The sequence below is a fragment of the Arachis ipaensis genome, chromosome B5 (assembly GCF_059453495.1).
Source record: "Arachis ipaensis isolate K30076 ecotype BB chromosome B5, ASM5945349v1, whole genome shotgun sequence".
Classification (NCBI taxonomy): domain Eukaryota; kingdom Viridiplantae; phylum Streptophyta; class Magnoliopsida; order Fabales; family Fabaceae; genus Arachis; species Arachis ipaensis.
Window position 1 is genome coordinate 33,772,000 of NC_142440.1, and position 17,116 is coordinate 33,789,115.

General features: G+C 32.9%; 2 protein-coding genes and 1 non-coding gene across 6 annotated transcripts; 1 reads left to right on the plus strand and 2 right to left on the minus strand.

The window, feature by feature from the left end:
- Positions 1–2,950: 2,950 nt before the first annotated feature.
- On the minus strand, positions 2,951–6,342 carry LOC107643424 (small multi-drug export protein). 4 transcript variants are annotated; one of them, XM_088488250.1, is made up of 4 exons: positions 5,500–6,342; positions 4,132–4,526; positions 3,916–4,009; positions 2,951–3,287 (listed from the first exon to the last, which is right to left on the minus strand). In XM_088488250.1, the coding sequence occupies exons 1-4, from the start codon at positions 6,069–6,071 to the stop codon at positions 3,284–3,286; spliced, it is 1,065 nt and encodes a 354-aa protein (XP_088344376.1). In that variant the 5' UTR covers positions 6,072–6,342; the 3' UTR covers positions 2,951–3,283. The 4 variants fall into 4 exon arrangements, with proteins under 4 accessions (XP_088344376.1, XP_088344378.1, XP_088344377.1 ...); XM_088488252.1 differs by lacking the exon at positions 3,916–4,009 and having other exon boundaries at positions 4,238–4,526; XM_088488251.1 differs by lacking the exon at positions 3,916–4,009.
- A 138-nt stretch (positions 6,343–6,480) lies between these two features.
- On the plus strand, positions 6,481–6,551 carry TRNAG-GCC (transfer RNA glycine (anticodon GCC)). The gene has a single exon. It is a non-coding gene; the product is annotated as a tRNA-Gly (tRNA).
- Positions 6,552–7,315: 764 nt separating this feature from the next.
- LOC107643423 (uncharacterized) lies at positions 7,316–15,961 on the minus strand. The gene is made up of 5 exons (XM_016347067.3): positions 15,359–15,961; positions 14,895–15,077; positions 9,318–9,986; positions 8,155–8,443; positions 7,316–7,782 (listed from the first exon to the last, which is right to left on the minus strand). Exons 1-5 carry the CDS (start codon positions 15,791–15,793, stop codon positions 7,748–7,750), a joined length of 1,611 nt encoding a protein of 536 aa, XP_016202553.1. The 5' UTR covers positions 15,794–15,961; the 3' UTR covers positions 7,316–7,747.
- Between the last annotated feature and the right edge of the window lie 1,155 nt (positions 15,962–17,116).

Sequence of the window (17,116 nt, forward strand, 5' to 3'; positions counted from 1 at the left end):
TCATCGAGCTTTTATATATATATAACTTTCTTATTGTTTATCTATTACCTTATATCTTGGAGCTTTGCAAGGTGTTATATATTTTGTTTATATCTCGTGCTTTTCGGATATTTGGTTACCGTGTGACCGCTTCACACTTTTATCCATCTTTGATCTTATATATATATATATATATATAGTTTGAGCTTTAGAATTGTCGTGATGCTTTGTCATCATTTGCTTTACGGCTAAAGGTAAGACTTAGAGTGATAGGGTGTTACAAGTAAGAGAATATAAGAAATTATATTATATTATATCTCATGTGTGTGATGTGTTTTATTTTATTGGTTTAATAAATATTTAATTAAATAATAAAATAAAAGGAAGTTGTATGATTACTTAAAAATGTAACCAACTTGATGAAAGTTGATTTTTGTAAAAAAAAAAATTTAGAATCAGTCCTTTACTCACCATCAATAACTTAATTACTTAATTGAAGAAAGAATTAAAAAGGCAAAAGAATAGATAAAGTAAATTCTTCCTAATACCATTATCATGGTGAATCAAGGTTAGTAATTCTTCTCATTTCTATTTGTGATAATCATGAATTTCAAGATCTTTTGTTATATGAATGATAATTTTAGGGCAATCTACCTAATTAAATAAATTGAGTGAATCTTTTACCTATATACACAAAACAGAAACTTGTTACGCGCATGTGCATTTTTATGTTTATGTAAATCGTGGGAGCCAACCACGGTTTCAATTTAATACATAAACCGTGGCTACTAGGCACGGTTTACTTGTGAATGGAATTCATCATAATATTTTTATGTTTATGTAAACCATGGGAGCCAACCACGGTTTCAATTTAATACATAAACCGTGGCTACTAGGCACGGTTTACTAAGGGAGGCAAATGCACATAAAACGTTGTAAGCAGCAACGGTTTATGAAGGAGTTTGAGTAGGCATAAACCTTTGTTAGCTGCAACGGTTTATGAAGAGAGAAATTCTATATATATATATGTGAGTGAGATTCAAGCTGGTGAAGAGATTATTGTCACAATGGCAAGTGAGGAAGAGAGTTTTCTTGTCTTAGTGCATTGCTCTAGAAAAATCCAAAAAAGCAAAAAATATGGTGTGAAGTTCACTGACAGAGAACCACTGAGTATTTTCATCAGTTCATCAAGCACTTTGTCAAATTTGAAGAACAGCATCTTGCAGAAGCTTGAGGTATTTGGTAGCAAGTGGGTGAAGAAGCTATTCTACAAGATTTTCATCGCAGTTGTCTCGACCGGTGTTAAGTATGATACCTTTGTGCTAGCGGCTGATGAAGGTGGACCCAGTTTGCGTTCTTGTCCGCAAACAGCTGAGATGACAACAGCATCAGAATATAGGCACGCGCGTATATACGCACGGTCTCCTCACTAGCATCTGTTGGGAGAACCCGGAACCTCTCATGGAACCATGTGTAGCACACTGTCATCTGCTTGACTTTACTCTGCGGAGGTAACTCCCCAAACAACTCGCGAAACCACACCCATGCTGGTCTTCCGTGTTCCATCAAATTCTCAAACTCAGTCAGGCACCCACTGACGGGCTCCCCATCGATCGGCAAACCCAGCTGATATGCCACATCTTGCAAAGTGATAGTGCACTCTCCAAATGGCATATGAAAGGTGTGGGTCTCAGGACGTTACCGCTCAATAAATGCGCTAACTAGAGGCTCATCAACCCAGAACCAGTGACTGTTCAGCCTAGCCAAGTGATGCAAGCCGGCGGTCTCCAAATACGGTATAATCCGGTCGTGTAAAGGCATATTCTGCTGTCTCCTAACGCCGCTAATAACTAGGCTGCAAAATGTGGGTAACAAAATCCCTCAACATACGACCCATACTAATAACATCAAACATAGTGTAGAATAACTTATTAGATACCGACTTTGGTTTTCTATTTCCTCTAATAAATAGTAATAACAACAACGAAACAATAGGAATAACAACAATACTAACAGAAATAATTCTACTAACAATAACAATAATTATAATGCTAACACCTCCCAATTCTAGTATAAAATAAAAGTAATAATAATAACTACCATTATCATAATAGTAACAAATATAATAATAGCAATAATGATACCACTACTACTGCTACTATGAAGTCATAATAACAAATTAAAAATAAAAGTACTAAAATGATATTACTAATAATAATAATAATAATAATAATAATAATAATAATAATAATAATAACAACTAACCTCTTCGTCAATGTATCCAGCCACGTGAGCAACGCTATTTAATCAATACAAGCGAGCTTCGTCTTTCATGGCTCCACCACCCAAATCTCACCAAAACCTTCCAAACCTCTCCCTGAAACTCTCTCAGCACCCCTTGCTCTTTCAATTTTTGTTTCAGCACAAATGATCCGGCATGACCATCAACGGATTATGTATTTATACTACTTAGCATGTAAACCGTGGGAACCAATGGAGGTTTTCGTTCAACGCCTCCTCTTCATAAACCGTAGGAAGCAACCACGGTTTATGCCTAAGCTTCTTCCTTCATAATCCGTGGTAGGTAGCCACGGATTATGCCCAACATTTTCCAACCATAAAACCTTGTAGCCTCCAACGGTTTACGTAGAAACCAGAAACCGTGGTTAGCTCCCACAGTTTACATAAAATTGAAATTGTACATGCACGTAAGAAGTTTCTGTTTTGTGTATTCAGGTAAACGATTCACAGAATTTATTTAATTAGGTAGATTGCCCATAATTTTATGACGTACACTAGAAATTTTATATTGAGTTTACAACACAATCATGTCGCATAAATCAAATATACTTTACACTTGCAGGAACATAAACAACTTCCAAAATTGGCAATGGTGATGGAGATTCTAAGCAAAAATGAAAGAATTTGGCACACTACTTTCTTGAGATATATATGTGCGTGTGCGTGGTGATTTTATGAGAGAACAGATACTTGAATGCCGAAAATAACAGAAGTATTGTTCCACTAGGCATGGCTACTACTTACTACATAAGATCAAGTGAAGTCAAAATAACCTATTATAGATTACATCCGAGTTTGGGACCATGTATATATATAAATCTCTTAGGTAGCATTTGTTGAGGTATTGAGACAGAGATTGAGTATCATGTTTATTGGTTTAGAGACTGATACTAAAATTTCTGTCTCTATCCTCAAAATTTCAGTATTTCAGTACCTCCAAAATTTCAATCTGTCTCTTAGTCTCTGTCTCTCAGTCTTTCCGTCTCTGTCTCTCCACCAAACGCTACCTTAATAATATATTAAACATATAAAGAAAGTGAAAATCTGCACCTTAAAAACTAGCTACTAAGAGAGAAAGAAACACTCTCCTTAAATACAACATCAAGTATTCCATACTACGTGATGTGAGACTTTGGACACAACACAATACCTAAGTCACTAACATAATATTTTCTACGGTTTTCTTAGTAATCCTCTTCTTTTATCCAGATTCGGAACGGGTAAGTAAAACTGTGCAATGAAGTTTAACATGGTCAGAGTCAGCGATTCAATTACTTGAGATTTTGAAATACTGGAATCAAAAAAGCGAAAATAAAGTGGAGGTTCTTGTTCATTAACACCACATATCATATAGGATAAATAGATAGAGAATTGGTATTCAGAAATTTGAGTTCATGGGACAACCATTGACACATGAAAATTAGATCAAAGGATATTTATCAAAGGCAAAATAGACTTAGATAGCATAAACCAATCAGGGAATTCTGACTACCACAACAACCACCCAAGAGGTCAAAACTCTTTTGTGTTAGCATATCATTGATTATAACAAAGAAAATTTAAAAATTTATGAAGTCAATTTTAAACTCAATCAATTTTCCCTCCACAAATAAAGGATACATCCGGTAATCTTACCTAAAAACCAATACTTTAAAGACATCAGGAGAAAGGTTGGTTGCAGATAGCATACCGGCCATTTTGATTTTGCAAATTATTGAACTAGTAGACTCTGTTATGCAAATATACATTCATAAAAATACTCGAGGAAAAGAGTGTATAACAAAACCTCAATAATTCTGTGTGTTGACAGAGGAAGATAAAATATTTCATTTCAATTTGAAGGGCTCAAACCTTTTCTGAGATTTCTGAGGACACTCCACATGAATGTGGAAACAAGGAAAAGGATGATACCAGTAATGATCGCATACTTTAGACCAAGGTTCATTAGCAAATTTACCAGAAGCCCTGCAAAGACAACGCCAAAGAAATTCGCAGATACACCAGACCAAAATGGCATATCAAGGATGGATGCTATAATGGCTCCGGACCATGCTCCTGTTCCAGGAAAAGGAACTGCTACAAACAGCATTAGACCAAGCCACTTAAACTCCTGGACTGGACCGGCTTTCTCTTTGGCATTCTCAAACAGCATGTCAAGGAATTGTGAAGCGGTAGAGCTCCTCGCAGCGAGGAATGATGCAAACTTTTTAAGGTAGAGTATGATGAATGGCACAGGGACCATGTTCCTACATCAATGGCATAAAGCTTGTTCAGTAAACAATGTAGGTACTCCCAGCATTACCAAAAGTCATTTTTTTTCCTTTGACAGAAGAAAAACATTTCATTCATAGAAATAGCCAAACAACACTTACAGAGCAGAGATAACTTAGATCTAAATCTAAAGAACAAGATGAGATATGTTCTATGTTGAACTATAAACTGATAGTGAGTCAAAGTAAGTTACGGCAACAGGTATTGACTATTGCGGCAGCATATCCTAAACTCCGAAACCCATATTTTGACTATTAAAATCTTCTCTAGAAGAATAAAATAAATTACCAGAGACAATATACACTCAAATATAACTGTTCAACATGAGGGTGCAAACACCTCTGGTATCAGAATCAATATCACACTAAAGCGAACAATACACATTCATTCAAGAAATAACAGTGACAAATTCCAGAATGGCGAGTTAAATGTAACAATGGCCACAGGTTGAAGAAGACTGAGAAAAAAGGAAAAAAAAACAAAAAAAAGGAGTGATGTAAATGTGATTGTGTATTCTGATTCTCAGTCAATGAGTGTAATTATAGAGATATCACATTGAGCTAAGAATAGCTTAACTCAACGAATGACTCAAACTAACTACCAATGACTGTCATAACAAAACTCTAACAATTCCTAACTAACACTCCTAGTTATCCTTTTAACAAGTAATAGCAAATAAGTTGCATAAGTGGAGGAAAATTCATGAATATCTCGAATCACAATTCATCCAAACAACCATGACAAATTTTAGAAAGCTTCTTAACAGCAACAAGGGTTACATAATAGGAGTGAATCTCAAGAATATCTAATAGTACAGTCACTATGGCGCCGCAATGCAGAAATTACAGGGAAAATTTGTGGTTGCAGACGGTAATTAAAAAGCATAGTCATATCAGACTAACCAACAAAGAGAGTACTTTATATAATCTCATGAAAAAAAAGACTAACCCAAGAATGGACAAAAGCGTTAAAGTGAAAGGGCTGAGGTTCATCCAGTAACCAACAGGAATAGCCCCACGAAGCTCAAGAACAGGAAGAGTGGCAAGTGTGAACACAACAACCCCATCAGGCAAACCCAATTTCCTCAACCAATTTGCAACCTTTAACCCAAAGCCAGAAGCTTTAATGGAGTCAGAAGCAGCAGCAACAGCAGCATTAGCATCTTTTGAAAAAGAAAACCAAGCCAGTGAGGCAGAAGCCCAAAACAGAACCAGCAAAGCGAATTTCATTGGCTTATCCTCAAAATGCAGAAACTTTTCAATTTTATCATTGGTATCATCCCCATCATCATCTTCCTCCGAAGAAAAAGCACAACCACCCCTTTGGAACAAGGAAGAAGGAACAACCGCAAGAGGGGTTCTAACATGAAAAGAAGGTTCAAGGTTAGTACGAGTGTGAGGAAGGAATTGTTTTCCATGTAAAATGAAGGAACGGGCATTGTAAAGTGAAATCCTTTGATAGGGCTTTCTTAAACATAATGGGGACGTAGATGATGCTAGTGCCAAAGCTGAGGCAGCCATTGAAGACCGATACAAAGATGATGAAGGGTTTTATTGTTTATATGAGATAGGAGTAAGAACAACACTAGAACTAGAGCAGAAACTTGATCATCACATTCTGTGAGTTTTCTCTTTTCTGGGTTAATGCTTAATAGTAACTAACACTCAATATTTACTACCAGTGTGCAAGTGAAATTGCAAAAGTTTTAAGCTTTGAGGGGAACGAAATGATGATAAGATTAAAGCAAGGGACTAATCTTGGTTCGCTCTTCTCAAATTGTCATTAGTAGAAAAAGGTTTGGAGGAAGGATAAGGAGAAGAAGGAGTTAACGAGGTTACAAGGGGACAGTGACACAAAAACGGAGCACTTCACGAGGTTTTACGCTTTTATAATATATATTTATCTTTTGTCATTTGCAAATATCAAAAAGCACCAGTGGTCTAGTGGTAGAATAGTACCCTGCCACGGTACAGACCCGGGTTCGATTCCCGGCTGGTGCAAACTGACTTTCTTTTTAGCCTTTACACTGCGGCTAATAATTCAAAGTCGGTTAAATCTTGTAACTTATATCAACAAAACTCTCTTGTTGCATATATAATTGGAATCATTTCAACACAATATGGGTGTGTATTCTAAATTCGATCTTGGTCTACCGATATTAGCTAATAAAGTTTAGTCTTCATTGCATAAAACTAGTTTCTAGAATACATAAAAAGAGAAATTGAAATTTGCGAACCTCTTCAAGGGAGGATTGTCTCTGCGCAAACACAATTTCATTTCTTGTAATCCAAATCCGGCACAAAAGGAAAACATTAAAATTCAATCTCTTTTCCATATCAACTTCTCCTGGAAAGCTTTCATCAAACTCAACCCACCATTGACAAACTCTTAGTGTGTTTGCGGTCGAATCCATTCGACCCAAGCCAACATTATTCATGTGATCTCTTTTAGATTGTATCAACTCAACCTCCAGCCAACTGGATTCGGTGCAATCCCATATATGATTGATATAATTAGTGATTTCCTGGTAGTGAATTCAAATTGCATTGAGCTCCGTGTAATTTAATCATGCTGTTATGATAATATGGAGAAACCATTACATACTCTTAAAAGACACAAATTTATTATTTGTATTCACTTGGTGTTGGATCATTTTATTTAATTTTAATTCTTGTAGAGTCTACAAATCATAATCAAATATTTATGATATAAAAAGAAGAGCATCCGCAATTCCGCAGGATATAACAAACTTACTTAATTCTCCTTTTTCACCAAAGTCTGCCTCTAATTTCTGACAAAACTTATATTTACATGCCTTATGAGTTATGACCACTGCCTAGAGAAAAATCACGAATCACCAAAAAATAATTAAAAAATACAAGGCCTTCAAGCAATACAAAATCCTGAATCCAAATGAAGATCATGCTTATACTTAAATCTAAACCTAATGAAATAGAGAAGTTTCAAACAAAATCCACCATCAGAATCCCCGATGACCCGTTGGATGCCATTGATGAATTGATATTGCAGTAATGATGATCTGTTTCATTGCCTACAATAATTTCAATCCTCAGCTTCCAAAGGGCCTTGATGAATTTTGCTTCATAAATGCAAATGATCAGTATATACATACGGATAATATAGGCCTTGATGTGCTGCAATAATAATAATAATAATAAGGAAAATCATAGCCTTCTCAAATTAAACCTTGTGCCTCAAAGTCTCTTGCCACTGAAAAAACAAACACAAAAGAAAGCAAATGTTAAGCTAAGGTAAACAAAATATATGGAACAAAAGGTATTCATTCTAATGTGCAATGCAACAAGCATGAAGCATCCAAGCTAGTATAAGCTTGACATGCAAATTCAGTTAATTATATGTTTGGGAAAGCTAGGGATGCAAAAAATAAGAAAATAATTCATTCATAGTTGCCAATCATTCCTGATACGCATGATAGGTTGGAAAACAGAACAGAACAACAAATGAGTTGGAAAGCATGTTGATGAAAATGGTCAAATGGATCAATTAGGCATGCAGAATTCAAGATTAAACATGAAGAAAGAAAAGAGATATTCAAAGAAGAAATTGAAGATACATATATACCTTGTGAATAAGGAAGAACAAGGACAACTTGCATGGTGACATTGTTTGGAGGAAGCTGCAAGCGAAGAGGATATAGTTTTCCATTCAATGGACTCCTATTACACACAATGATACCCTCTAGACCTGTCTCTTCCTCAAACTTACGAGTTAGTTCTTCAACTCCATTACCCTTGAAATTCAAGGAATACCCTGCACCTTCATCAGTTACTTCTCCATTGTCTTCAGCAACATGGTAGTATATGGTTCTACCTTCCACCTTGGGTGACGACCCGCCACTCATATTACTCCACTGATCAAAAACCAAACATGAATGTTAGCAAAAACCGGAAGCAATAAAATCAAACAAATTCTTATAACTAGCTAGCTAGGTACCATTTACATCAAAATGCATAATTTTCGTGAATGTTCTTCATCTTGATGTAATAATAATTTATGCGTGGAGACATCTATATATAATTTAGAATATAGTGTTTCGATCCCACTAGAAACTAACTAGGAATGAGCTAATTTGGAGCCAATTAGTTGAAAAATAAATTTATTATAAAAAAAACCCTCCATTACTTTAATTTTTTTAATTTCAAAATTAAAAATAAAAGAGAATTGATTGATTTAGTTATATCCCTATTTGATTTCCTAAATTTTTTCATAATTTTATTATCTAATCAGAAATAATCATGCTAAGTATATATTAAAAATAAGTTATTTTTATAGAATACACATTAAAAAATAAATTGAATAAAATATATTTATAATAAATATACAATAACTAATTTGTCGAATTTTAATACATAAATAGTATTTTTAATAAGAAATAATACTTCAAAATGCGTGTTTCCAAAGTATAATTCATAACTTTAAGTACTTGACGCATCAATTATTACATAAAAAATAATAACAAACAAGAAATAATGTAATTTTTTAATATAAATATATATAAAAAGTAAAAAAAAAATTCATATATACGGTATTACAGAATAAAAAATGACTAACCATTAGACACAAAATTAAGCTTACAAATAACATTTTCCTTATAAAAATCTTATATAACTCATACACAAAGCAAAGACTTCTCTCATGATTTAATAACTTTTCACAAAAATGAAATAAAATTTAACCAATTCCAACAAAAAAAGATTTTGCAAGTTGAAACTTAAAACTCATACCTGCCTCAAGAAGCTTCCAGACTTGGCGTGCTTACGAGATGACGGGGCGTTGCTCATTCCAAGCCTCTCATCAAGATTCTCCTCCTCCTCCTCCGCTCTCGGCAACGGCGGAGCAGAAGGCTGCTTGAGATTCTCCACCACCGCCGCCATCTCTTCATTCTTATGAGTGGTCGGAGACTGACGAACATGAATCTCCACCACATCAACATCCCAAAGCACCCAATCCTGCGTGGCCGTCCTATGCGGAATATCATGAGTCACGGAGTTCCTCCACGGAGGAACACCACCATTTGCCCTCAAAAAGTTCCCATAGCGCGTCTTCAGCTTCACGCGCCCACCGTCCTTAACCGGTTCCCATTCAACTGAAGAGTCCAATCTGGAAGGTAGCGTCTGGAGAACCTTCCTCCCCGTCATGCCAAGGAGGAACGGGTTTGTTGAGGCGGTTAGGTACTTTCCGTAACAGCTTTTGAGGCGGATTATGTTGTCGTAACTGTCCACGTACTCTACGTGCCACCTGGCACTCTTGGAGGCACCGTTGCGGTCCTGCGTAACGGTTTCCTCGTCGTCCTCCGCTATGAGGTACTTGTCATGGTGGCTGCGGAGGCGCACCGCCTTTGCGTGCCGGAAGAAATCCATGCCGTTTCGGAATTTGTTGTTTGAGGTCGTTTTCTGCATGTTTGTGTTGCCGCACTTAATACTTAATATATATTGTTGTTGAAATTAAAGGAAAATAAGTAAGTAGTAGTGAGTTTGTTCTTGTTTTCTTTTGCTGTGAATGAAGTGAAAGGTCTTTTTTGTGGTTTTGGAGGTGAGGAAAGAATGATGAGTTGCTTTAAAATGGCAACTGGTGTGAGTATTTATGGGTTGCAAAACACGATGATGTGGCACTAATAATAAGAGGATGAATTTATTGATTTTGACTATTTAGTTATTTTTATTTAAAAATTTCTAATAATAATGAAATATTTGTTATTGTAGATTTAACATACATTAATTAATCTGTCAAAGATTCATTAAAATAATTTTTAGTGTAAATATAATTTTAAAATAGTAATGAATATTTTTTTATAATTTTTATTTTAACAAAATTATTTTATTTTATGCTTAATTTATTTCAACAAAATAAAATATAATAAAATACCGATTAAAACTGTAATTCAATGAAGATGTGAACCATTTTATTAATTTTTTATTTTAACAAAAGTGACTAGTTCATGGCTCATGCTTTGTGAAATTATTAATTTTTTAAATAATGTTAAAGTGAATATTTAAGCTATTTATTTGTGTTTAATAATTCTTACTAGGCAGTCAAACTATTCAAACAATGAAATATTTATTAAACAACAAAAAATATTTATTTATTGGATTTAATTGCTAAAATTATAAAATATAATTAAATATTACGTTGAGATTAAAAATATGGATATAAATTTTATGAATAACTTTGGTATAAATGTTCTTTAACATGTGTTATCAGTTATCACATAAAAATTAACTACCAACTAATTTAAAAATCTAAGACAACATTTTAATTGAATAACTTAAGTAATCAAGATATAACATTTAAACTCTTACATTACTATCTATTTTAGTAGCACTGCTTTTTTTTTTTTTTTTAAATTCCAGTAGTGGTGTGTGCACCGTAAATTTTTATTCATGGTAAAAGTATATGTGCTAGTTGAATGACAAGGTTTGAGGATGTTTATGGGTGCACATGTGGTAAAATAAGAAGCAGTCATAGGTGGCAACTGAAAGACACGGTTGGGTCATTAGTCATTACACGTGCAAATCGGGTATTTCCATCTTCCTTCACTCATTCAATTCAAGTTCCGTGTGGTGCGACGCAATATTATCATCACAATGCTTGGTACAGTATACCGTTTCATTCTTATTCCGAATTCTAGAGAGAAAGGTGTGCTACTTTTTCTTTTCCCTTAAATGTTGGTTTAATTCATATTAAATAAAATAATATAAAGATAAGTATAATGGAAATAAAGCTAGGACTTAGGACAAGGTGGTTCATTCATTTGTGGCGGTAGGCATTGGAGACACTCTTGATCAGGAGAGTTAGGAAAAATGACTTTCTCAGCCTAAACATTTATAATTTTATATGGAGTTGCTTTGGATCTAGTTAAAAACTTCTTTCAGGATTTAAATATGATTATGAAAGGATAGCTACGGTGATTATATAAATATTGTTAAAATTATAATTATATTTTTATATATTTTTTGATAATATTTTTTTAAAAAATACTTTTAATAATAAAAAATATTATTTTAGTTTTAATAATAATTTTTAATTAAAATACTATAGTAACTATAGTTACTGAAACATATATGACACTAATAATTACTTCTATAAATCAAGTTAATGCGAAATTTCTAATACAGTAAAATTAATTTTATTTTATTTTGGAATAAGATTGAGTTCAATTGAGTTTTTATTGGGTGAAACTAAATTTAAAAAAGAGTAAAGTATCGTTTTTGTCCCAACGTTTAGGGTAAGTTTTAAAGTTGTCTCTAACGTTTCAATTGTCCTATTTAAGTCCCTAATGTTCAATGTTATCCTGTTATTAGGGATCCGTTAACAGAATTGATGGCGGGACAAAATTGAAACGATTTTAAAATATTAGGACTTAAATAAGACGATTAAAATGTTAGAGACAACTTTAAAACTTACACCAAACTGTTAAAGACAAAAACGATACTTTACTCTTTCAAAAACTTTATCTAATTCCAACATAACCCATACTGCCAATCTGCCATATAGACGATAGGTTACATATTTTAACAGAAACCAATTCAGTGGAGCCCAAACCAACTCATATTTATTTATTATTATTTAATTAGGCCCCATGACCCCCAAAAAAGTGTAAGATAGGATTGGTGAGTCAGCCCAATTCAATAAACAGTCAATATTGGATATCCTATACTATGTCTATGATGGTATCTAGTATCCAATGAACCAAAACAAATTAAAGTGCTGTTTTTGTCGCTGTCTGGCTTATTTGATAATCCCAAAGAAAGAAACTTAGAAGGAGGGAGAATCAAAATGGCATGCCAGTGGCAACTTATGGTATGGCTTATGGTTGCTTCTAGGGTCTAGCCGCAACTAAAAAATTAAGGAAAAGGGATAAAGAAAGAGACTTATGACTAATGAAAGACCAACACAAGAACGGATCGGAAGGAAGACAAAGAAACAACAATAATACTTGAGGCAGAAGCTATGGACATTTTTCTCATTAATTAATGCATTGGAAACCATATGAGACTAACATTTGCATGACATGTCCTCTGATTAACACAAATGGACAATCTTGCACCAAATTTTTCTTTCTAGATAGAACATATAATTTCTGATATTTTGTTTATCCATTTCACATTTTATTTTATTTTAATATAAATTTTACTAGGTAGATAATGACGTTTGTAAATAATATGAACAATAGACTCTAAAATTGACTCAATAAAGTAAAAAGACACTTCACCTTCATATTACCTCATAAACCTTAACATTAGGATAATCATTTGCATACTTAGTAAATTAAATATTTAACCATTATTAACTGTACATAAGTAATTCAAATAAAAAAACATAACCATCTAATTAAAAATAATAAATATAATCATCTGCATACTTATTAAATTAAACATCCAATATATTTATTGTCCACATTATTTAATATTCTCATTCTCTACCTATACTTTTCCTTCTAATACATATGGGATAGATAGTACTGATCAACACTTTGTACACTCAGAAAGCCAACCCTTATCCCATCTCTGTTCTTTCTCATTGATTCCATTTCTTGGCATGTATTCCCAATGTTATGCATAAATTATAAAAACATTTAATTTAAATACACATCTTATCCTTTCTAGTTGGTCCAAAAATAATATTTACGATCAAATTTTATAAATAATATGATTAAATTAGATTTATATTTATAATTAAAATATAAATAAAAATTACAAAAATATAATAATTGCTCATTTTTTGGTTTTTAGTAAAAATTTAATTATGTTGTTGTGAAAATTTTAATTATTTTCTTATAAAAAGTTTCATTATTTTAATGGTTAAATATTTTATTGAAAAATGTGTAGAAAACAACACAAAAATATTTTATAATAGAAACACAAAAAATAAAATCAGAAACCATAGCAAACAAGTCGTAATCATAAGTCAAAACCCGTTTTGACGCGTGAATACGCTCTAAATCCTTATATGAATTCACAAGAAAACGCCTCTTTAAAAGTTTCGGCTATAGCTGTATACAGAAATCAGAATTGGTCAAGGTCCTAGCGTCCTCACTTATAATATTTTCCATCTAACAAAATTGACATGTTGACGTAGACCTATAATAACTTAACAAGTGTATATACGCGTAGTACATAGTATTTATACTCTCCTAAGTATTCCATACTAATCAAACTGTTCTTTCCTTTAATTTAATCCGTTTTATAAGAAATTCAAATGCCTTAGCTTATAGAAAAGATCGAAGAAATGGGCTGCAATACCATAAGCGTGTTTAATTTTTTGCGTTTGCTACTTCAAAATCATAATCTAGTTTCCCAAACAAAAGTATACTTCCTTTTAATCCTTCTTATTAAGATCAAATATCAAATTAAAGTTGGTGCTGCCGAAAATAAAAGCGTAATAATATATAATTATATAGTATGTAGAATTAACAATAAGCTTAAAGGAAAATATTATTATTAGAGATAAAATTAAACGACCCCCTACTTTCGTGTTGCCATCTTAATGGTAGTGCGTCTGTTAGTTTATTAAAGAGTGTGAAAACATTTCGCGTGTGTATGTGTGAATTGTCTTGTGAGGTGACACATTTTTCATAGTGGAGTAAGGTTGGTGAAGACATGAAGCAACATATATAATAACTGTTTCATAATAATCCAACCATATCGCAATCAATTAAAATGAAAGATGTGGTTCTTCGGGAGAAAAAAAAGAACCGGTATCTAAGCAGTGTTAGTTTACACAGTTGTATTGTTAGAGAATGTTTAGAGGCGATCTTACCTAATAGTAAAAAGAGAAAGTTAACTTATGGTAGATGGATTATACTGTTTCTTACAAGTTGGGCCAAATTTTAAAGAAAAGCATTATCTATGATCATCATTCACGGATGTGAAACATTCACATTTTTAGATGGAAGAGTTATTCCTATGCTGACATAACATCTACAAGGATTTTCACATATGAATTTATCCGTAAACCTTGTTACTCTGAAATATATTTAGAAAATTTTATAGTTAATTTTCTTTTTTTTTTTTATCTGTTAAAAATGTTGGTCTATAGAGTTGTCCTTGTCAAAAATCATCAATAATTAATACGTGCCGTAAGAAAATAATGCATGTACCCAATGAAATCATCCTTTTAGAATTTTCAAATCATTTAAGGACTTCAAAAGCCCATAATTTCCAAACAATCTCACAAATTATAAAAAACTTCCATGAAAGGAAAACCAAATAAAGGGGAAATAAAATCAAAATTCAATCAATGAAGAATGGAAAAATCAAACAGCAATTAAATCAACACGTAAAAAAGGTACACGTACGCACCTGACCCAACTTGGAGGCCTGCCTCACTGGCGGAGACTTGAGGGAGAAAACGGACATCGGCGATGACGGGTCTGAAGGGGCGGAAAACTCATCGGAGAAAGCCAAAGAAGCATACTCATCCACCTCATCATCTTCCTCTTCTTCCGGCAATTCCACGGCCTCAACATCCCATAGGACCCAACCCTGTGTACGTAACAGATAAATTATTAAGGGAAGATCAAAATTGATAAGAACTACTCGAATTGAACTACAAGTGCCGAAACAGATCCAATTAGGCACCATAATTATAATAATATATGTAAATTAAAAATATTATTTATACACTAAAATTACCTATCAAAAGCAATTTTTATTTATTTTAATGTACATCTAATATGGTTCTATATATAAATACATCGTACTGATTTGAGTTTTGAGTGCAAATGTCGTGAAGTAATAAGATAACAGATTCTGTTTCAACTTACACTTGAAATTCCTGCAACAGGGTCGTCGTGAGTGACGGTGTTCCTCCACGGAAGAGTCGCACCGTTCCCTCTGAGAAACTTCCCGCACCAGCTCCGGAGCCTGACCTGGAAACCGTCTCGAACCGGTTCCCACTCGAACTTCCAACTGAGGCTGTTGTCAAACTCTGCCTGGACCACCCTGTTTCCGGTCATCCCAAGGAGGAAAGGGGTTTCCGTAGCGGCAAGATACCTCCCGTGGCAGCTCCTCAGCCGGACGCGGTGGCTGCCTCCGCCGCCGTTGATGTCGTCATCATTCACGACTTCAACGATCCATTTGGCCCTTCTTGTGTCGCCTTTTCGGCTCTGGTGGACCTTCTCGAGGTCCCGGTCCGCCACGAGGTACTTGTCGAGGTGGCTGCGGAGCTTAACGGCTTTTGCCTTGGTGAAAAACTCCATTAACGGAAAAACAGTTAGGTGAAGCTGGAAACTGAGCTATATGGCTATGCGGGAAGTGCGTGACTTTCAATTTTTTCTGTGCCTGTATAACTCCATATATATTATACTCTCCGTGCCATTATTGTTTGATGATGATGTGCTTATTTTAAGCTGACTAACGTCAATACTAATTAAGAGATATTAAATAAGAGAAATCCTAAAAGATTATCGAAAATTTATTATTTTTGGTTATTATATTTAATTATTTATTAATTTAAGTTTTTTTAGTATAATAATTTAATATATTTTAGTCTGTATTTTTAAATATTAAAAATTAATTAATAATCAAAAATAATAAATTATATAATTATTTAATATTTTTTATTAAATAATTTGAGATAAAGTATTGTTGTAATATCTAACCTTTTAATTAAGTTTTAATTTTTTTTTAATATTTGAAATGTTTTATTTCGTTTTATTTTAATTTTTTAGCTATAATTAAAATTTTTTTGTCTAAAAAACTTATTTTTATTGTTATTTTTTTATTATTCAGTCATTTTTGCTCTAAAATTACTGCAACTATCCTTCTATAATTACTACAATTATAATTTTTGTCGTTATCTAAAAATAATATAATGAAAAAATATTTTTAAAAAAATTTAATTATGACAATATGACTAAAATAAAATATTTAAAATAAAAATAAAATATATCAAATATTAAAAAAATTATAACTTAATCTACAAGTTACGAATTAAAATACTATTTTATTTAATATAATACATATTTATATTTTGTTAGCTATTTTATTTTAGTTTATTTATTTATCAATCTATCACTATAACTGTCATTCTAATTTTACTATTAATAAAATCAATTAAGTAATTTCGTTGTTTAATTTTATATATGTTCTTCCTAGTCACCAAAAAAAATATATGTTCTTCCTAATGTACCCTTGACATAATGACATTGTCAAGTTTTTATTTTTATTCGTTTTTCACAAACTATACTTTTGAGTTACTAATACAATAACAAAATTAAAATCTTGTTTCACTAAGTGAAGTTAACTATATGGATCAAACGATAGCTCTATTGATAAATTTTATTATGTATCTGTTGATCGAAAAATATTTTCAATGAAAGTAAGTTGATTCAAAATAAGTCAAAAACAATTTCTCGAAAAGATGTACGCATAAGCGTGGGGATGAAAGTAGTTAGCGCAGATTGGATTTCGAGCGACTTATTAATTGAATAGGCTTAATCGAGTAAGTTATTCGATATGAATAATCGAGTAAGGCATTCGAAATGCAGGTCGAATGGTTATGGTAGTGGAACAATTAAAGG